Source organism: Heterocephalus glaber, unplaced genomic scaffold (genome assembly GCF_053883595.1).
Source record: "Heterocephalus glaber isolate CG9 unplaced genomic scaffold, H.glaber_assembly_v1.0 deba00001610, whole genome shotgun sequence".
NCBI lineage: Eukaryota > Metazoa > Chordata > Mammalia > Rodentia > Bathyergidae > Heterocephalus > Heterocephalus glaber.
In genome coordinates this window covers 30,292,447-30,314,646 of record NW_028258381.1, presented here as the reverse complement: position 1 = coordinate 30,314,646, position 22,200 = coordinate 30,292,447, and the positions used below count along the sequence as shown (strand labels likewise).

Below are 22,200 nucleotides of genomic sequence, written 5' to 3'. Positions count from 1 at the left end.
CATATATATTTTAAAATTTAATATTTCATTAAATTATTCAATACTAATGTGGTATGTTTTTAACAAACTATGACAGTTACCTTAGGTAAGTGTTTGTAGATAAGGCACAAAAAACATCACGAATAGTCTGTGAATAGAAGTATTTTTTCATGTTAAAGTGAGTTTTCAGGAACTGCGCAGTCCCAGCTCTGTCACAGGCGAACTGCCCTTGTAAATGATAACTCTGTTCTATAAAGAGTGTTGGAATAGATCTTCAGGTGCCCTTGAGCTCTGAAGTCCTAAGCATCCCTAATGTGGATAACTGCTTACTAGTGGGGCAGGGGAGTAGGGGCAGCACATTGGTGTCCACACAGGAGGCAGCTTCTCCTGTGCACTTGCAGGGACTGTTTTATCTTAGCCTCGCTAGCAAATGAGGATCTCCCTCCCTATCCAGCTCACCCATGTTCCTGCTTCACTCAGAACTCTGGATTATAATGAATTACCCATGGACAAATAAAACTCCCTGGTTACTCTTTCAACTCAATGTGATGGCTACAGGAGGCTTAAGAAACTCATCAGAATGGGTCAGGTAACAGTCAGTGCTGGAGAAGAGGAAGTGTGGAACGGAAATGTGGAGTTGCCCCAGGAGAGGTCAGCAGGGAACACAAAACATTTAAAAGTAACTTAAAATGTCTCTCTCCACAGGATAGGTGGCTTAGCTCAGAGATAAACATGTAAAATAATAGTTGAATTTGGACTCCACTTGAAAATGAAATCTGAGTTTAGACTTTTTAACTTCTCTCACTGATTGAAGAGCATCTTTCACAGAAGAATGTATCAGATTCATTGGAACATAAATGCATTTGAATACTATAATTTAGCATGCATGAAGTGACACGAGGTTCTAGTCCTCTGGACAAGCAGATGCCAATTTGAGGAGACAGATGATAAAACAGTCATTTCCATGAGTTTAAGTTTCTGTAGTCACAGGAATGTCACACCAGACTTGCCATCTTTCCTTCTAAGAAGTGACTGTGTAGAAGTGACAACTTCCATGAGCATCAGCAGTATCCCTGAAGGGGAAAATAAGCCACACCAGGACAAATAAAAATGAAGGATTTTTAAGGAAACAGAGAGGAAGGAAGCTTTGGTGGCTGCAGGGATGGGATGCAGGGATGGGAGTATGGGAGTGTGTGTGTGTGTGTGTGTGTGTGTGTGTGTGTGTGTGTGCACCATTGCTACTGTACGTGCACAGTGTAGATTGTGGGGTTGTGGTGTGTCTGGGGGTTTTTAATGTGTTTATGAGTCTTGATTCTTAGTTTTTTTAAAAAAATACAGTAACAGCAGGTCTACCTAGCATTTTCTCTCTCCCTGGCAGGATACAAAGTGCATTCACGCATTAGCCCCCAAGCGGAGCCCTTAAGAACGCCACAACTGGCCTTGATGGAACAGAAATGGGCACTGAGAAAAATCTTTGGCCAGGGAATGGAGAGCAGTGAACTTGTTCCCACCTAACTCACTCCTTCTCATTTCCTCTTGAGGCAGAATAGGGCATGGCAAGTTGGCCAGGGAAGTGGGTGTGATCTGTTGTTACTGAGTTCCAGGACACCATGTGCGAAACATTTCCCAGAGTCCTTCACTTAGAAACGATCAGACAATGGTATCTTCAACTCTTCTGCAGAGAACTCAACCAGATTTTTGATAGGACAGCCTAGACCTGATGTCAGCCTGAGGACTGGGAGATACAAAAGACAGCTGTCACTGAGCTGGGCGCCACTGTCAACTCAGTGGCCTACCCTGCTTTTTCCAGGGTGTACTTCTTTTATTACTTTTAGTTGGGCCATACTTGCTTTGCAGAGCATGTTTCTTTTCTTTTCATACCTTTAATAAATGTAAAACCTCGCTGCCTTTAGTGGTTGTCTTGACCAATTCTTTGTTCGGGACAAAAAGAACCTAGAAACACCTCTAAAGGGAGACTCCAGAACCCTAGAACCTGTAACACTCTGTCCTGACTGTCTCTGAGCGGTCTCTAAGAAACTGGATCGGGGGGAAACAGCACAGATGTACAGGGAGGTGACTGCCCACTCATAAATTATTCATATTCTATGTGAAAACAAAGGAATGAGGCATGTGGCATGGGGTCATATGCAGTTTGCCTTTAAATACAGAAAACTCTCAACAGGATGACAACTGGTACGGTGGTTGAGAAATCATGTTATTGGTATCTGCTGAAAAGTATAAAATAAATACATATTGACTTAAGGCAAGACAACTGGTAAACAATATTAACGAAGATGGTTTAAAAAAAAGAAACACAAACAAATCCCTAAGGGCCCACTGTCATGAAATGGGCTTTCAGACACATCACTCCCAGACCAGGCATATCTGGCAGTGGTATTTTAAAGATTATCTTTTGTATTATCACATTTCTTTCTTCTGTTGTAAAAACACTCAATATCCTGAAAAAGATAATTTAGATGGCTATACAAAGCTAGGTGTGGTGGGGCATGCCTGAATCCCAGCACTTGAGAGGCTGAGGCCGGAGGACAGTGAGCTCCAGGCCAGTCTGGGCTACATAGCAAAACTATGTTTCAAAAAAGAAAAAGGAAGAGGGGGGAGTAGATAGGAACAGAAGCAGGAAAAAAAGAAAACCCAACTGCTTATACAAATTTTTCCTGAGCTTGTCTAATCAAAATAGATCAAGACTTCTCTGAATGTGCTTTACATGTGAAAGATACTGAAGTTGTCATCGTATTTTTCTTTCTTAGTACCTATCACAATTGTAATTCTTTAGTTATGTGTGTGATTATTTGCTTAATCTTTCCACTTTCCATCCTCCAGGACTGCCCAAGATTGGGGTGGCTATGTTTTATTTCTCCAGAGTACCTACAATATTAATGTAGTTCTCCATACAGAGAGAGGGACTGACAAAATCTTTTGAAAGAATAAATAAAAATAGTTTTAATAATGTGGATCTCAATTAAAACAAGTTTAATACTAGATAAAGAAAGACCTGAATAAAAAAATTTAGAGAATTAACCAATTTAAAAAATAAAGAATTCAGAGCAATTATCATTAATCCACTACAGTTCTTATTTTGAACCTAAAAACAAGTGAGTAAAAATTTTTTGAAAATACCTTTTTAAAGATAAAATAAGTAATCACCATAACAACTGGAAGCAATAACGTCTTTATGTATCTCAGTGGAGTCTGAAATATATGAAATTATTCAAAATAGTTACTGAATTTTATATTAACTTAGTAAAAATCTATGTCAAACCGAGTGCCACAATGATATTTCTTAAAGGTAAAATGTCTTTGTCATTAGTAAAATACATAGTTATAATCTTACACATTCTGATACAAGTGCTCAACAAGATTAACTATTAAACCTAGAATTAGCTAAGTCCATTATGTTTTCCTTTATTTGATCTGTATTTTCTTTATTTACATAATATTAAATTTTAACATGTGTGTTACTGCTCCCTGGGTCCAAGACTATCATTTCCTACACTGCAAAATTCTATTATCATCTGTTAAAAAAGAAAAAAAAGGAGCTGACAAGGAACAAAGCCAGCCCAAGTAATTACTGGAAGTATAGATAAATGCAGAAGTAATATCTGCTAAATACTCCTCACGATTTCTTATCATGATAGGGAGTGACCTGCCACATAACTCAACTATATTTCTTGGAAGCAGGAGCCAGGTCATTTTCCTCTTTGCTGGCCTATAGTAAACTGCTTCATGGCTAACTAGTGGCCAATAACAAGTTTCTGAATGAATAAGCAACTGGTTAGATGGAGAAGAAAATGCAAAATTCCAATATTATATTTATCATTAATTCAGAATTCATCATTCTTAGACAAGGATTGATGCAGTGACAACCTTTCCCTGTTCCATGAAGAAAAAAGTCAACCTCAGACAGAGGAAAGCACAGTGGCTTGGGAGCACCAGGATCCACCAGAGCCCATGTGCTAATTTTAATTCTGGCTCCAGCGTGCATGTTAGGCAAATCTTTTTTTTTTTTTTTTTTTTTGGTACCGAGGATCGAAATTGGGATCTTGTGATTGTGAGGCAGGCGCCAGAACCACTGAGCTAAATCCCCAGTCCTATGTTAGGTAAATCTTTTAAGCTTTGCTTTCCTCATCTGAAAATGGAAAAATTATACAACACGGTCTCTAAAATACCTTCCTGGTCTTATATTTCATGGTCCTACAAGAAGGTAAATATTTTAAAGCCTAACCACTTAAGCATTTTTTTATAAAGGAGAATGCCATGTATTTTAAGACTCTAAAATCTAAAATGAGTTTTGTGTACTTATCAAAAGTCATCAGCAATACCCTGTTAAAAATTTTAATGCAATTTGGGGTACTAAATGCAATAAAACTGCATTTCTTCCAAACAAATACAAGAACGTGGATTTTTTTTTTCCTGAATGGCCCTGTATCTGAAACTGGCCTCAATTATTAAAAGTAATTCACTAGTAATAATATACTGTGGGTCCTATAGTATATTAACTACTTTATCTAGATTATCATATTTAACTATTTTTTACAGCAAGGGCTACTATCCTACTATAGAATTTACAGATAAAACAAGTGAGGATACCATATGGCTAGCAAATGTCATAGTAAAAGATGACAGAGTAAGTGAATTTGGTATATCTGAGTAAAAATTTTGAGCTTCACACAAAAAGGAAAACTAAAGAGTAAAAACCCACCATACCTATACACAAGGAAAAAACAGAGAAATATTCATACCGCTTGTTCCATGAAATAAGTTTCAGGAGCACAGGTGTACATTAAGGTATCAAAATCTGTATACCGTAAGATTCTGGCTGCTATAAGGTCAGTCAGGCTAATCTGGAAGAAAATAGAGTAAAATGAATTAAAATTACACAAATGATTATAGCCAGTAATAACTGACTTGACATAAGAGTAATAAACAGATGTGTCTCAGAAACAAAAAATACAGAGAATCAAATGTACCATATGCTGATTTATCAAGATAACTAAAACTAAAGAGAAATATAAAAAGAAAAGAAAAATAGAAATAGTTTTAAAAATAAGCAGAGAAAATGATGAAGGTAAGATCAACATTTTTGGGGAAGAAATCACCACTCAGTTAATCAGGACATTAATTTATCATGAAAAATAACCCAATTACCACTTTCATTTCATTCACACTAAATCACAAACTTTCTATGCCTTGTTATTTTCAACAAGCCTTCTACACTGATTGCATTTGTTACTTTTTGACCTGATGTTTGGTTACCTGCTGATGTGAGATGTCTTTTTCCACTGAATTCCCAGGCCAGGAAAAGGAAAATATTTAGCATGTGCAGCCTGAATTCAAATTATTTGATAGGGACAGAAATTACTTCACAACAAGTTTAATCAATCATTATCAGTTTTTTTATTCACAATTTCTCTTATCTACCAGCATCAAGGGTAATTTAGAAATATTCTTTGTATTTCTAATTCAAAATAGACCTACTAACAAAGTCAGTAGACTGCTAGCATCTCAAGTGCTTCTCATATCTGTCAGATGAAAAAGAGAAGAGAAAGTCACTTGCAACTACCAAGGGAAGATGTGTGTGTTTCTTTTAAGATCTGTAAAAAAGAATGTAGAGCAAGGCAAGAAACAAAATCAGACTGATTGATAAGAAATAATTTAGAAGGCCTAGGTGAAGCTTATACCCTACAAAATAAAAAGTTATAACAATTGAAAAGAAAAAAAGGGAAACCTGCCAGACACACCAGAGAACACTAAAAACAAATAAATCTACTATACCACTATTCAAAGCTAGCAATAAACAGAAAACACATGCTTATACTTAGAAATCTTATTTAACATTAGCACGAATGTATTATTGGATAGTAACAACACTTGACCTTTTAGTCAGTGCTAAAGTTCACGTAAGCTCAGTGCTAGACAAGGCCCTCACTGAATGGCACCAGCTAAGGTCAGTTTCATACTACAGTACTGTGTGATCGCTCATGTATGCTTTCTTAATATAAAGTGTTACAAATCAAACATTGTTTTCTAGTCCCTAAACCAGGTAGTTAAGTAGGAACTTGAGCCTTGAAAAAAGCCATTCTTTAAAATATTAGTCTTAAAACAAACAGAAATACCATAAGAGATAAGGGATCTGTATACGATTTCTACAAAATGAGAAGACAGAATTTTAACGTTCTTTTTTTATGTAACAATAACACCTTAAAATATAAAGTCATAAATTTAGTCCATAACTATAAATAAATAAAACTATATAGAGGTTTTATTTTCCTTTGCTTTGCTTTGCTTTGTTTTGTTTTGTTTTGATGTACTAGGGATTAAACCCGAGGCCTTTGCACTGCAGTACCTCCCCAGCCCAGTGCTGAGATGACAGGTATGCACCACCACACCCAGCTCTATAGAGTGTTTTCAAAGTTCTGTATTTTAGGGCTGGGTACAGACCACTCATATATTAACATATGCAATAAATGGAAAAGCTAGTAAACAAAAGATTATTTTTATTTTACCTGAAATATTACAAATAATTGCTAAACAAATTATTGGCTTTTTGTCTTAGGAGACTAAGTCAGCATTCACTGATACACTTTTTCCTAGTGGTTGTAAAGATCACTGAACTGCAAGATTTTATAATCGCCTATGCTAATAATTAGCTCAGGAGCCCGGAAGAAATGGGAAACTCTGAACAATGCAGTGGCAAGAATAGATTGTTTCAAGTTTTCATCCAGCTACACGGTTTTTAGGAACTTTAATGTTTCAACTAGAAAGTACTTACATGGTCTGAAACCCCCAAGATTTCGGCTGTCAGAAGTTTCAAAATGATTGTTCCAAACCACCAAGCACAACCTTGAATGAGCTAGAAAACAAAGCAGAAGTCCAGGATTACAAATTATAAATTATCTAAGTTAAAATGTTCAATCATACCTAGAAGTGACACAGAAAGATTTTAATCATGTGACATATACCATATTATTGAAGTATATATGGTAAATCCTCAAAAAGAAATACACCTGGGCCAGGGATTTAGCTCAGTGCTTTTGCCTCCAGCTGCGCAAGCACAAGGACCCGAGTTCGATCCCCAGTACCAAAAAAAAAAAAAAAAAGAAATACTCCTTTAGAAAATTTTATTTAACAGCAAAAAGCTGAAATTAATCATACTTTTATAAAATATATAAGAACACAAGAGCTCTACATATTATAAACCCAAAGGAAATCATAAAGTTATTTCTTTTCAATTTCTGTTAATAATAGGGGTTATATATTTATTTCCAAATATTATTTCTTAGCTGAAAATCCATATTTCAAAACATTATATTAAAATGCTTCTATCACTCTTTTGGAAATAAAATTATGTAATTCCTTCTTCAAGAAAGGAAAATTTGTTATCAAATTTTCCCTTTCAAAAGAGAAATATGCACTAGAGCTGACAGCAAGGTTTCTGTTACTTTCTGGCTGCCTTTGATTGCACACAGAGCCAATGCAGACTTCTGGACAGCCTGAGGAAAATGACAGCAGTCTAAATCCAAATCTCTCCACACAAAATCCGACATGCAGAACAATACAACCACAAACGCAGAAGATGGGCAGCAGCACAAACTCCACATTCCCTGTCAATAGAAAAGGAAATAACATACGGAGCAGATTTGTTTCTGACCAAAGCCTCTGCAGAGGTTAAGGGGAGACCTTTAAAGAGCAATAGAGGGGGAGGAGCAGAAGGACCCCCAAACTGTACCAAACTACTGAGAGAGAGAGAGAGAGAGAGAGAGAGAGAGAGAGAGAGAGAGAGAGAGAGAGAGAGCGAACACAGTGTATGTGAATAGAGGCCTGGAAAATTGAGAATGGACTCAGAGCAGGGACTTAAAAGGCAGAAAAACAGTAACAGCACAAACCTCAAATTACAAATAAGAAAATAGATAGATAGATGATAGATAATCAGTTACTGTCACCATCTCAAAAAAACAAAGAGGAAGTGAGGCCATGAGGAAGCCACCATTCTCCACGACAAGGACCCAGGGCTGGTTCCAGGACTGGGCCAGGCAACCGCAAGGTGAGCCCGGAGCATCCTGCCGAGACACAGTGTACCCAGGGATCACAACCGCCTGTCGAGGAGACAAAGGATATGGTGGAAAACATTTACAACAGCTGTGCCTGCAGCTTCTATCTGTGATAAGGTGAACTTGGCCTGCACAGACACCGGATGATCCCAGCACTGTTCCCTCAGAAGGGACCTGCAAGGCAATCCTGTTGGCATTCCTTCCAACCCAAACGTCAGCTGGGGAGAACTGTCCTCTATGGTGCCTTCCTATGGATAACATGGCTTAATTTTCCATTTACTTGGATAATCCTTACATTTTAAGATTTAAAAATGTTTCCCCATCAGATATTTTACTACTTTGTTAGATTTATTCAGATACTATATATTTTTTCTTTCAAATATATAAGGCATATTTTCAACAGTATGTGTTGTTTCCAAATTTCCTATGCATCAATGTTTTTGTTTCTTAGACATGATTGACCTTATTGCTTAGTTAGTTCTTATTTTTTCTAATCTACTGCTTAAAATATAGTAGAAAATGCAGTTTGAGACAATAAATTTTTCTTTGAGTACAGCTTTGGCAAAATTCCTTAAACCTCCATGAACACTGTTTTATCCATTGTCATTTTTCAATAGCTTGCAATTAAAATTTTAACTTTCTTTTGAGTTATTAAATTGCCCAATTTTTATGAAGTGAAAAACAACTCATATTAGAATTGCCATGTTATCCAACAACTGAGTTGTCAAATACTTCTATACTTCCACTTTAAGGGAAAGGAGATTGCCTCTAGAAAGCAGAACTGGCAACTCTCCCATTCTGCTCTTTTGTATTCTGTGTAGAAATCTACCTTCTCATCTTACAATAACTTTTCTAGTTTTACTCTCTCGATATACAGTATATAATAATGTATATAATATGAACTTATGGCTCTTCAATATGGTTTTATTTTTTAATAGAAGCACATCAAAAACCCACAGAAAAAGAATGACTGCTAGCTCAGGACTATTTCCTACCTTTGACAGTAGCTATTTATAAGGCTTATTAAATATAAATCACTTTTCAAGTATATCATCTATATTCACTGATAGAAATAAAAAGTTGAGATTGAAAAAACTTAAAAACATTGACCCTCACCCAAAAGTTGAGTTCACATATTCCCATTCTATGAATTTCATTTCTCTTTAGAATTATCACCTGAAATACATGAGACATACCATTATTAATTAAATACCATTATTAGTTAAATACTATTAACGTTTAGATTTTATATGCATGGCACATTTCAAACATTACACAGCTACACCCTTCTATCCCAACTGCCACCAGCCATTTTCCTGCTCAATTGCTGATTTTTCAGGTCAGGGACATGACAAATGCCCTCAAAGTGAGAGCTAGATGCTCTGGGGGCTAAAACGCCACTTCTTGAATCAAGCTAACACTCACTGAGTTATGCTGGATATGCTTTGCAGGGTCACCCCCTGGAAAGGTGGATGGTGTGTGGATACCACCATTTTGTAATGCTGAAAAGTTTGACACAATGTTGGAAAAAGCAAGCTTATGTTTTGCCGGGGGTTGAGGGAGTGAAGAGATTCATTACTCTGAGGCACAAAGAGCAGAAGAACCCAAACTGTTAAATCCTAAGAACAAGGCCAAAATATTCAATCAGTGCACCGTACAAGTAAGTGCTATTCACGCTCAAATGAGCACTGCTCATGACAGTAAGTTGTCCCAAGAGGCTGCATAGTTATTCTAATTCTCTTGCCATTGCTCAAAATAGTTTGGAACGCCACTTTCTAAACTGTCCTCAGGGATAACTCAGTTCTAAGAACAGGAAAATCAGTCCTATGATGTGACTGGTGCACCACATTTTAACCCAGATCTTCATCACCCAGTCCAACATCTACTCTATTCAGAAGATTTTGATCCATCCTAAAAATCAAATACAACGTTGAGAGATGAAGATTTTACATGATGGAGAATATTCAAAAGAATGTACCAAAGTCTGTGGTAATTTAAGGAGTTCCAAAAATGTTTTAGTCGAGTTACTATAATAAATAGTTACCCTACTAAAGTGACTTAAGAAAACAGAAGGCATGTTGGCATAAATTATAAGTGCTTTTAGAGGCTATGTTTTTAAAGTAAGTCTCATTATCTTGTGATCATTTTTTAAATATTTACTTGGGTATTGGTCTGAAAAGGAAAACTGGTGCTCTATATTATTTTTCAAGGATGAGGAAGAGAAAAACGATTTGTGAAAACTTTTTCTCATGTGAATAATAATCAGGAAAAGGCCCTATTTATTCTCCTATACTTGTATTAAACAAAATCTTCTTTCAACAGGGGGAAAGAAACCTTCCTGAGCTTAACAAGCACTTACCCATGTCATTAACAAAGATGAAGAATAGTAAGAAGATAAGTACACTGGATTTCCAAACATCAAAATAAAACAGAGGATAACTGAAACCTGAAAAATGAAAAACACTTGTTTTACAGCTATTACATGCATAACACAATGAATACTTTGGAGACAGAGTCATTTTTAACAGAAATAGCATCTGTATAAATAAGATTGAAGGTCTTTGCCAACAGAATTTCAAGTCACTGCTAGTTTCTAAGTATTAAAATTCAAGATCATAAACTCATATAGCACAACTAAATTTCTTCTCTATCTGTTACTTGCACAAAGAAAGATTTAAAAATTTTAACATTTCTATTGTTTCAATAACAAAATAATAAGAGAAGACTTAGAACTATATTTCCCTAATCTTATTTTTGTTGTTTACTTCGTGATTTCCATCATTGATGAAGCTTCATTATTTTTTCTGTTTTTAAGGGAGATATATTTTGGATCTAAGATAAAAACAAAATTGCAGCAATGTAAATTTTCTACTGCAGTGTCATATTTGCTCTAAGTATTAGAAATCTCAGGGCTAAGGCAAAAAAGACTGCTTCAAAATTAAAGATGAAAATAAAACATAAAAATGTTTTAGAGAGTTCAACACATCTATAATCTAGCTGAAAGTATAATGTGCTGTAATGTGGTATCTGTAATGCACATTCCCAGTTTTCTTTCTGGAAACCATCAACATTATATGTATTTAACACTACCATAAACAGAATTAATTACACTTTATAAACTCTGGGAACTTATTTTAATATTTGATTTATAAACATTAAAAATGTTACCATGTTCATATAAATGATCTTCTGAAACTTGCTTGGCTGAATGTAGCCCACAACATACATGGTAAATAATGAGGCTGTCTGAAACAAACACAGAACATCACAAAAGTGAAAAACATCTAGCAAATAAATATTGGTCTTAGATAAAGTAAATAAAAGAGGGGAGTCATATTTCTGATCATGGCAGGCAATATTTGAATAATTTTCCAGTTGAAAAGTGGAATACCCAGGGAAATATATATTATATATTTATAAATATTTTTATAATACTTATATATTTATAATATATATTTATATATTATAAATATATCATTATATTTATAAATATTTTATAATACTTATATATTTATAATATATACTTGTATATTATAAATATTTTATAATATATACTTATAAATATACTATATATTTATATATTATAAGTTACATTATATATTATATATAATATAGTGCGCATATATATATATATATATTTTTTTTTTTTGGTACCGGGGATCAAACTCAGGTCCTTCTGCTTGCACAGCAGGCGGCAAAACCACTGAGCTAAATCCCTGGTATAGTATATAATTTTTATAATATATTTATATATTATAAATTATATTAGATTATATTTATATATATTTATATATTTCATACATGTATGTATGTATATATACACACATACATGTATGAAAGCTATAGATTATTAACAAAGCAAGTGAAGAATTAGCACGGTAAGACCAGGGAAAAGATGGGAATCTATCCTGATGACCATGCATTTTGGATAATTTTCTTTCCAGCAGTATCTGCAAGCTCTGATACAGGCAGCTGCGTGCAGGTTGAGAGGTGCTGGGAGACCCGCAGGCTTGGCAGGCTTTTCAACAGACTGGGTGGGCAGGGCACACCAAGAAGGGGGTGCCTGGTAAGGACCCAGGCTTTGGTTTGGGGCATCAAAGGACTACACCCTATGGGTGAACCAGAAAACAGGTTACTCCTCAGAAAGGCTGAACCCCACCACGGAGTCATCTTAATCTCATTGCACAGATATGATTCAAGACCCTGAGTGCCTTTATTTGCCTGCTGGAAGCAAATTTAATCTTCTCTGGAGAAAGCTCACATCAACTTAGTCTCAAATTAACGCTACAGCACTTCAAAAATAACTACTGAGGTATTCTGAGAAGAGGAGGTAAGATGCTGAGAAAAGGAGACGGGATTGAGAGGAGGAGACAAGACATTATCACTAAGACTGCAGAAACAGGTCTACCAAGCACCTAGACCCAGGATCAGCAAACTTGTTCTGTACAAGGCCAGAGAGTAAATATGTTGTGCTCTGTGGTCCACATACAGTCCCTGTTAAATATGTTTTTTTGGTTTTTCTTTTTTTTAAACTCTTTAGAAATACAGAGACCATCATTTGCATACAGACCACTCAAAAACACCTGGCACCATCAGATATGAAAGTAAATGGTACTTGACATGTTCAAGGAATTCTACATATCATTGACAATTCCGAGGCAGCGCTAAAAAAGAAAAAAGAAATCTAAATGTTACAACTAAATATTACAATAATATTAAGAAATTAACTGATGAGTTTAAAAGCAGAATCAATACAAAAGAAGTGCTCAACTAGAAGACAGGCCAGAAGAAAGTACAAAATGATAAAAAGGTGAAAATATCTGAAAGAAAACAGATATTGAGTATATAGTGTGGAGATCAATTATTTTATATTTTACATTCCATAAAGACAGGATGCAATTAGGTAGAAACTATATTTAAAGGGATATAGCTAAAAACCTCAGAAAATTAATAGGCAAAATCAAGCACTGATTTATAAAGCACTAGAAACTCAAGGAGGAATAAGGTGGAAAGAAAGAAACATAACCACACAGGTATTCTCATTGTAAAATCTGCACAAAGCCAAAGGCAAAGAGAAAACACTTAAAAACAACTAGAGACTAAAAGACTTTGAGATTTAATGTACAGCTAGAAATCAAGACAGCATGGAACTGAAGAAAAAATAGTTGAAGGGATCTGTGGTATAAAACAGAGAGCCTGGAAATAAACCCACACAAATTCAGGCAGCTGAGCTCTGACCAAGGAGCGAAGGCAACTCAGTGAAGAAGGACGGTCCCCAACAAGTAGTGCTGGAACCTCTGGACATAAACATTCAAGAAAAAATAAGACTCTAGACACAGACCTTACACCTTAGACCTAAAGGCAAAACTTCACAATGATAACGAAGAGATAGGTGACCTATGGTTTGATGGCAACTATGTAAATACAACACTAAAGACAGAGACCAGGAGAAAAATCTTTAGACAACACATATCTGATAAAGAAGTGGTGCCCAAAATACACAAAGAACTCTTAAAATTAAATAGTAGAAAATAACCCAATAAAAATGGATGAAAGATTCCAAACACCTCACCAAAGAAGATGATAAACAAGCATATAGAAAGATGTTCAATAGTGTATGTCACTAGGGAATTGCAAATTAAAACAGCGAAGAGATACCACTGCTCACCACAGTATGGATAAATAAAAAACTGATAAAATTGTCAGTTTCACAAAATCTAGCAGTCGCATCCTGGATATTTATCCAATTGAGATGAAAATCTATGTCCACCCAAAAACCTGTACACAAATGTTTGTGGTAGCTTTATTCATAATCACCAAAGACTGGAATCAATCATAATGTCCTTCAATAGGTGAGCAGATAACGTGGAACAATCATACAGTTAAAATATCATTCAGCAATTAAACAGAAATGAGCTCTGACATCATGAAAATACATGGAGGAATCTTAAATGCATATTGCTAAGTGACATAAGCTAGTCTGAATATCCTACACACTGTGTGATTCCAACTATATGACATTTTATAAAAAAGGCGAAGTCGTAGAAACAGTAAAAGGTCAGTGGTTGCTGGAGGTTATGGCAAGGGTTAGAAGTGAAGCCCAGGGTTTTCTTTAGGGAGCTTTCTATGGTAATCTAATGTGTTTGTCAAAACCATACAATATGGAGAGTGAATCTTAATACAAACTGTGAACCTTAATAATAAGGTATCAATATTCTAGGTATCCATTATTGTCTTTCACAGTTTTTTCTCTTTGAAGTGTCACCAATCCTTGGCTCCTTAACCCACATTTCTCACACAGTATGGTGAGGATACATTAATTAATTTTAACCTTCATCTATGCAAATCTAACCAAGAATAAAATCTTAGAATATTCCCAGAAAAATAACTTTGAATTATCCCATTACCATGAAAAGACAAACACACAAACAAATTTCACATATAAAAAAGCCTCATACATATATTGGAATGGATAGAAAATCACTAAGGCAATATTAAACTTATCCAAAGAACTTACCTAGAAGGGGTGATCGAACTATATGTGTGTTTAAATTTTTTAAAAACTTTATTACTGTAAAAGACACATTGCCATTAACCACACCCTAAAATCTTCCCCCTCCCACATTTCCCATCATTCTTGTCACTTTCTGAAACAGTTCTGGGAGTCCTCTTTCCTGAGTTTCTTTATGAGATGTGATCAAAAATTGGATAATTTGCTGCTGCTGTGCAGCATTCAAAGAAAAGAGGCTCATAAAAACATTACCGTGTGTCTTTTTTCTTACTATTATTTCTACTTTTAGTGGTTCTGGAGATTGAACCCAGAGCCTCATCTACCTTAGTCACTGGATCTGGCACTGTGCAATTTAAAATGACCATGAAAGGTAAACATTTTGAATCAATTCAGAATATGGAGGCAGCCAGGACAGCACAACAAAGATACTCATGAAAGTGGACTTCAGAACGGCTTCAGAAAGTGGCAAGAATGATTGGACAAATACATTCAAAGTCAGGGGGAATTTTTTGAGGGGTGATTATTGACAATAGTACTTTTTTTCAATCACACCTCATAGTTTCATCATTTTGACAAACACTGGATTAATACATTTGCTCACAATGAAATAATGCTCATTAAAAATATATTCTCCTATGTTGGGATGTGCAAATAATGACAACCACAGAATCATTTCTGTATTGCAACCTGAAAGGGGCCAACTAAATGGCAGTAAAGCAATGAAAATACCTCAAACATTTTTTAAACATACAATATGTTAATTAAGTTGAGGTTATAATCTCACTCTTTGTGATAATTGGCAGCATGAGGCCTCTTGGCAGAATTTCTCACCTCCAACACAGAATATTATTACTATCATTATCAGTGTTAGGATTTGTTAGCCTTTGTTAGCCTTAAAATCTCAGTGCCAAGAAATTTCAGCAACATTGTCCTTTTGCCCTCTGCTTCCCAACTTTGATGCAGTACATTGCCATTCGTTACTTAATTGTTTTGGGAAGCCCGATATAGATTCAATTCATGTAAGCAATACTGTGAGGACAACTCTGAGACATGGTGCCAGGTAAAATTCTATTCTCCAGACAAAATAGCCAGCGTTTAGCTGGACCTGTATAGAAACCCCAACCATGAAGAGCAGGATTAGCCTTATTAGCAGTTGGTGTAGCTGGGCACCCAGAAAAAAAAATCTACAGGGAAACTGATATACAGATGTTATCTTGCCTTCCAGCAGGAAAATTTGTGAATAAAAATAACAGAAAAATTTCTTTATATATTGATCATTAATATTCATCAGTGACCAATACACTAAAGAATAAAGAATTATATTTTTAAATCATACATTTATGTAATTTTTATAATCATTTAATATTTTGTAAATCTTTTAGAGCATCAATGTAATTATATTTTAAAACTTCTATAGAAATAACCAGTACATACTGCACCCAACTTAAACTAGTTTAAAATCATCCTACCTGTGTAAAAAGTATAAACTGAGCAAATTCCCAGGGAAGCATAAAAGCAACATTGGCAAGACAGAGGGCAATGTAATGTTTTCCATAATTGTTGGAGGACCTTAGGAAAGAGAAGTGGGATCAGTAAGTTTTACCATGAAGACAGTCATTCCAAAAACAAACAAACAAACAAAAAAGACTACTTGCAAAATGACAAAACCTAAATGATTCTCTTACCTTTGATATAATACAACAAAACATAGTTAACTTTAAAAATCAGTTTAATAAAAAGAAAACTGTAACACTTCAGAAATAGTAATACATAATTTATCATTAAATAAAATACTTTAAATATAAACATTTATTTCCCTATAAATATGCAGGGCTTTCAAAATTAAATACTCCAGCACAATGCCAGAAAATAGGGCAGGACAGTGGCCCTGCATGCCTCCAGATGTTTATTCCCTAGAGTTTTTGTATATCACCACTTTCATTTTGCAGAAAACCTTGAAAACAATTTTAAGTGCTGGTGAAGAAATAAGCTAACAACTATGGAAAAATTTAAAGAAAAAAATTTTAAGACAACAAATTAAAAACTAATTCTGTAATAGAGCTGAATCACCACAATTGAAATATAAATTACCCATTCTGCAATAATAAAACATACTGGTAACCAATACCTCTTACCACAGAAGAGCTCAGGATGTTTTGAATATGAAAAAAGAAATCCAAGGGGTTTTTTTAATCATAAAATAGCAACTGCTCCTTTTATAAAGGTTGTACTGGGTTTTTGATAAATCTTTGCACAACAGTAGATAAATTTTCAACAGCAAAAATTTAAATATTCATATTATTTAGTAATATTATCACAAAATATTCATTCAACTCTTGGTAATCTTATATTTGATCAAATGAAAATTACTTTTGACTCAGGTAAAGAGTATATAGCATGTGCCCTCAAGGATCAATCCCAATGTTCTAAGTAAAACACTGCATTCTATGAAACCCCTGCCTGTCCACATTGATATCACCTCGGTCAATCAATCAATCAATCAATCAACAATCAATCAAAATGCCATCTTCCTAGTAATCAAACTGGGAATGAAGGGAGAGGGGTGGGAATGAGCATCTTTCTTCACCACACTGACTCAGAGGAGGCAGTGTACTGAACAAACATAGAAATCTGGACAGGGAGCAGATGCCCAAAACTAAATGCAGCCCCCAAATAAGCTCGCCAGGCAGGTAACACATCACGAGTTAGCCTGCTCCTCTCTAAGGCTTGTGGCCTCCCCGGGATGCAGAATTGACCTCCACTTAATTAACTACCACTGGAGCACCTTAAATGTTCACACGCGAGGGTGCTAAGTGCACAGTGGTTAGAGATAAGTAGGGCATGGTCTCTGTTTCCCGTGCGGTATTTTAAATAGATGCAAATACAGATGTAGACATTTCTGTACTTAGGCATGATTCACAAGTTTACAGTTGAAAGAAAGGAGGGAGGGAGGGAGGACTGATTTTTCACAGAAGGTGGAATCTGCCAAGGATAAATAAATGAAGTGGGATGGGTTCCCTGGGATTTTGGAGAAGACACTGATCATTCTCCATTCAGTGTGAGATCTCATTAATATCCTATGGAACTTATTTCTATCATAAAGTTATTTATAGTATTCTACTACGTATTTTGTTTCTCAGACTTCTTAAATTTTTGAAATGCTTATAAATTTAATCCCAACAAAAAGTGTCTCCCTCCAAAAAAATGAGATAAAACCTGTTGAACTGGTAGAAGCATCATTTAGAAATGAATTTATTCTCTCCCCCCATATCCAGTATTTGCAAATTCTGTTGCACACAGAGCACTTTTTTCCTGGCACATACATGAATTCTCTATCAAAAACACAGTCTGAGGGGGCTGGGGATATAGCTCAGTGGCGTCGCTCCTACCTAGAAAACAATGAGTTACAGAACATAAACTTCGAACAAAATTTTTTTTCAAAAACTGTCAAATCCTTGTAAACAATATATGATCACATATATTTTACTAGAATATAGTCATCTAAATCCTGTATCCCAAACTCTTAAATGGAGATCAATTTTTCCATATCATTACCTTAACTTTATGCTCATTTTTTTAAATAACTAAAACCCATAGGCTAAATATGGCAATTATAACAGGTTGATGCAAATTTTAAGAAACTTAACTTGTAATTTACTTAGCTGTGTTTTAGAAATAAAAACTACCTGAGAATCATGGTCAGAATATACATCTGAAGCACCAGGAACGGACATGCAAAGCTCTCACGCAGAGGTGGCGCCCACATCACACGGGTGGCCTGAGATGAATGAAAGTCTGGGTTCACGTCAGGTCCACGACAGCAAACATCATTCACCTAACACCAGGGTTGGCTTCCTCCGGGAACTTTAACCCCAGGTCTGCTCGGTCCTACTTCTGAAAGCCAGGCAAAGCTTCTCCGTTCCGGAGCTCCTCACATGGGACCACTGAGTAGAGCGACCAACTTCAAGCTCAGAACAAGTGCCAGCTCTGTGGGACCAAGCACAGCAAGCCCCAGCGACACCCAAGAAGGCGGATGAGGATTGTGAGGATTCCTGGGCCAGATCCACAGTCCAGCCCCACAGATGTGACCCAGATAGCTGGGCCTTGACCTCCAGACCTGTCCACAACACTGCTCGAACAGGTGTCACCCGGGGCATTCGGAACACCGAGTTTACATGTAACAAGTCCAGGTGGCACAAGTAGTCAAGATGCCCCAATTGTGTGCGATACATCCTTAAGAGTTAACTGTAAATGTGAAAGGCCACTGGAAGTAATGAGAATTACTAATGTGAGGCACACCATGTAAGTAATGTGATGGGTAGAATGTAAGTATTAAATATTCATGTGTACTTTAAGACAATTTCTTTTTCTTTTTTTGGTACCAGGGATTGAACTCGGGACCTAGCGCTTGCTAGGCAGGTGATGGAACCACTGAGCTAAATCCCCAGCCCCTAAGACAATTTCTAAGGCATACAGGTCAGAGTTTGATAAAAATTTTGCATCAAAATTCTCTAATTTAAAATCTTATCACAGTACTCTGCAACCGTCTTTCAAAAGTTACTATTCTAAGACACTCAAACTGTAAACCTTGGAAGATGAATTACAATTGTATAAAAAGTTAATTCATACCACTCGTAGTCTAACATACTCAGAAACAAAGCTTTTTCTTTATGTCAACGGATTATTTAATGACAAGGTATTTGTTTGCTTTAGGTTGAAATAATGTATCGAAAGCATTTTAAGCATAGTTTTTGTTATTCCCTTACCTAACTGACTTAAGACTTAACCCACTAGCAACGCATAAAGACTTCTACCCTACATAACCCGCGGCATTACACAGTACATATTCCGCTTCCGAGAGGCAGCAGTCGGACTCTCTCTCACTGCCAAATCCTCAGGATCTCACAATGATCCATTCTATTCTCCGTGAGTTTCTATGAGCTCTTTTTGGTGAACTATGTTCCTTTGGGATGAATTAGTAAGGAAATCTCTACTTTGAATTCAGCATTTTGTGTCAAGATGACACAGAAGCAAGGTGCTGGGTGGCAAAGCCTCAGCCTGGTGCCCATGGTCAGGCTCCAAGGCGGCTTCCAAACTGGGAGAAGCGCAAGCGCGCAAAGTCTCATCTGAGCAAGATGAGCACATTCTAGAGATCTGCTGCACAGGGTTTTGTTAATACTCTATTACAGTGTTGTAAATTGTTAAGAGGGCAGATATTACGTTAAGTGCTCTTACCACAATACAAAAAGTGCAACAGAAATAAAGAGAAAACTATCCATGCATGGTGGAACACACCTATAATCTCAGCACTCTGGAAGGCTGAGGCAGGAGGATCAAATGTTTTAGCCCAGCCTAGGGATGTATAGCTCAGTGTGCAGGCCCTGGGTTCAATCCCCAGTATTGAGGCGGGCAGACTTCAGCTTCATCAGGCAGAGAATGAGCAGTCCTGAGTAAGTAACCTAAGCTCTGTAAAACTCTGTGTCAGAATGTGTATAGTAAGGATAGCAACCACCTCCAAAAGAGGCTGCTAGGAATAAATGCAAGAATGGAAAGTGTCTGACTCATGAAGTACAGTACTTCATTCGTTCTACAGAACACATGCATGTGTAAGCACTCACTAAAGACCAGGTGAGATATTTCATATATTTTAACTCCTAATGATTTAAAAATTTAGATCAACATAATTAAAATACCAACTTACAACATAAGGTTCTACCAAATATTGCCAAGTCACAGATAATATGCAACTATGTATTACTTTAATGATTACATTTCTTTGTTCTTATATAGACTCTCTAGTTCTTAAAATTATTTTCTAGAAAACAAACCTCTCCATGGTTGAAAAAGTAGCACAGTACTGTAATTAGACCTCCTAAGTGACTCCCACTGCAAAAAAAAAAAAAACAACACAAAGTAGGAAATCATAATTTATGTAAGATAAATTGAGTTTTTCGAAAAACAATCTCACAATTTGATATCATTTTTCTGTACTTAAAAATTTCAAAAGTGACCATGTAGTTGATGTTTTATCTTGTAAGTACAAACATGAAAATTTTATGTATACTGTAGTCTAAATTTTAAAATTTACTGTATTTAAAATATTTTCTAAATAGATAATTTGTGAACATAAAATAATTTTTAACAAGCCAAGCATGGTGGCGCACATATAATCCCAACATTCTGGACGTCTGTAACAGAAGGACTGTAAGTTTGAACCTAGCCTGGGTTAAATCTCTGGTATAAAAAAATTTTTTTTAAACCAACATTACCACCTTCAGTCTATATCACATTCTTTGGATAATCTAAATGGAGGCAGTTTTGTCTTTTGAAATTGAGTTTAAGTGACTGAGACATAAGCTCTAACAGTTTTGCTAAACAATAACAGCAATAAGTGACTGTACATATCACTTTATTGAGTCTGAGGCAGCCAATAACCATCAGAGAAGTGAGAACTGTTTCCTAGGCACAGCGCTCACACCCACTTCCGGGCAGAGTCCCAACCCACCTTTGCTGTGGTCATGGCATCCCAAACCCCACGCCAATGGAATCTCTCTGAATCTTCTGCTTTGTGCTTTGCTTTGTCTCTAGCTCCACACTTAGAAGACAGCGAGCACCGGGTGGGTGAATGAGGAAACGAAGGAAGAAGTTCATAAAAACAAGCAGAGGAAAGTGACTGGGAAGTGGGTGACCATAAACGGACTCTCGCTAAAGGAAATTCAGGGGAGTATATCAAAAAGAAAGAGGGCCGGGGATTTAGCTCAATGGTTTGGCCGCCTGCTGCGCAAGCTCAAGGGCCTGAGTTTGATCCCCGGTACCAAAACATTAAAAAAATATATTAAAAAGGAAGAGATTGAAAGAAGGAAGCGTGAGAAGCAAGGTCAGGCTGTGCACACAGAACTGTGAACACGTGAACATGTGGATGAAATGAAACATCTGACAACCCCCAAAATACCATTAATAATACTGGCGGGGGGGGGGGTAACAGGAGTACTGACCGTGGTACTAACATGTAAGACGTGACAGGTGTTTCAGGAGAGCACTCTACAGTTCCGTGTATTGATCAGAAGAAGGGAAAGATGGATTCATTTCAGATTTAACCAAGTTAAATGTGCATTTTATGGTTAGTCACCCAAGGGACAGAAACAGAGTGCCTACATTCCAAGGTAGTGCCCCAATTTGTATTTCTTCTGTTTCTCATATGCTTTAGTTTCCCGTCTCTTCACAGTTTTGGTGACATTTTTATGTTCATTTTAGTTTATGATGCTTACATCCACATATCCTTATTAAAGACTGGAGACTACTAATGTATCTGATATTCCTGAACTGTGTAACCAGTTTAGAGAGAGTGTGCACTCTTGGGTAGCCCTCCTAATGAAAAATACTTGATTTACAAGTCTTAGTCACAGCTGTGTAATGTTTTCCACATTTAAAAAAATTAGTACAAACTATTTTCAAAAACAGAACATTTAATCCTGACAAAATGATCTCAAAGCTATCCTTCCAAAGTCTCCCTATATGGCACACAGCAAAGGACACTATAAAAAAATCTCGTTTATAGAACAATTATAAAGTGAATATCCATGTAGCCATCGTATAAGATAACTGAAATGCAGAAATTATTACACCCTGAGTCCCCACTGA

The 22,200-nt window shown here is 36.1% G+C and overlaps 1 protein-coding gene across 11 annotated transcripts in view; it reads right to left on the bottom strand.

The window, feature by feature from the left end:
- The window catches only part of LOC101726216 (putative C-mannosyltransferase DPY19L2), a 59,492-nt gene that overhangs the window by 15,838 nt on the left and 21,454 nt on the right, over positions 1 to 22,200 (bottom strand). For 3 of the 11 annotated variants that reach the window (XR_015445273.1, XM_087195819.1, XM_087195825.1), the window contains exons 7-17: positions 20,388 to 20,445; positions 18,246 to 18,337; positions 16,029 to 16,128; positions 11,217 to 11,294; positions 10,408 to 10,494; positions 9,165 to 9,224; positions 7,941 to 8,093; positions 6,770 to 6,850; positions 4,740 to 4,841; positions 3,118 to 3,189; positions 81 to 127 (exon numbers count right to left, since the gene is read on the bottom strand). Coding sequence is in view for 9 of the 11 variants with exons in the window: in XM_087195819.1 (XP_087051945.1) it covers positions 81 to 127; positions 3,118 to 3,189; positions 4,740 to 4,841; positions 6,770 to 6,850; positions 7,941 to 8,093; positions 9,165 to 9,224; positions 10,408 to 10,494; positions 11,217 to 11,294; positions 16,029 to 16,128; positions 18,246 to 18,337; positions 20,388 to 20,445 (930 nt within the window). In the remaining 2 variants the exon portion in view is untranslated. The remainder of the gene's footprint in view (positions 1 to 80; positions 128 to 3,117; positions 3,190 to 4,739; positions 4,842 to 6,769; positions 6,851 to 7,940; positions 8,094 to 9,164; positions 9,225 to 10,407; positions 10,495 to 11,216; positions 11,295 to 16,028; positions 16,129 to 18,245; positions 18,338 to 20,387; positions 20,446 to 22,200) is intronic. The other 8 variants (XR_015445274.1, XM_087195823.1, XM_087195827.1 and 5 more) reach the window with 6 other exon arrangements.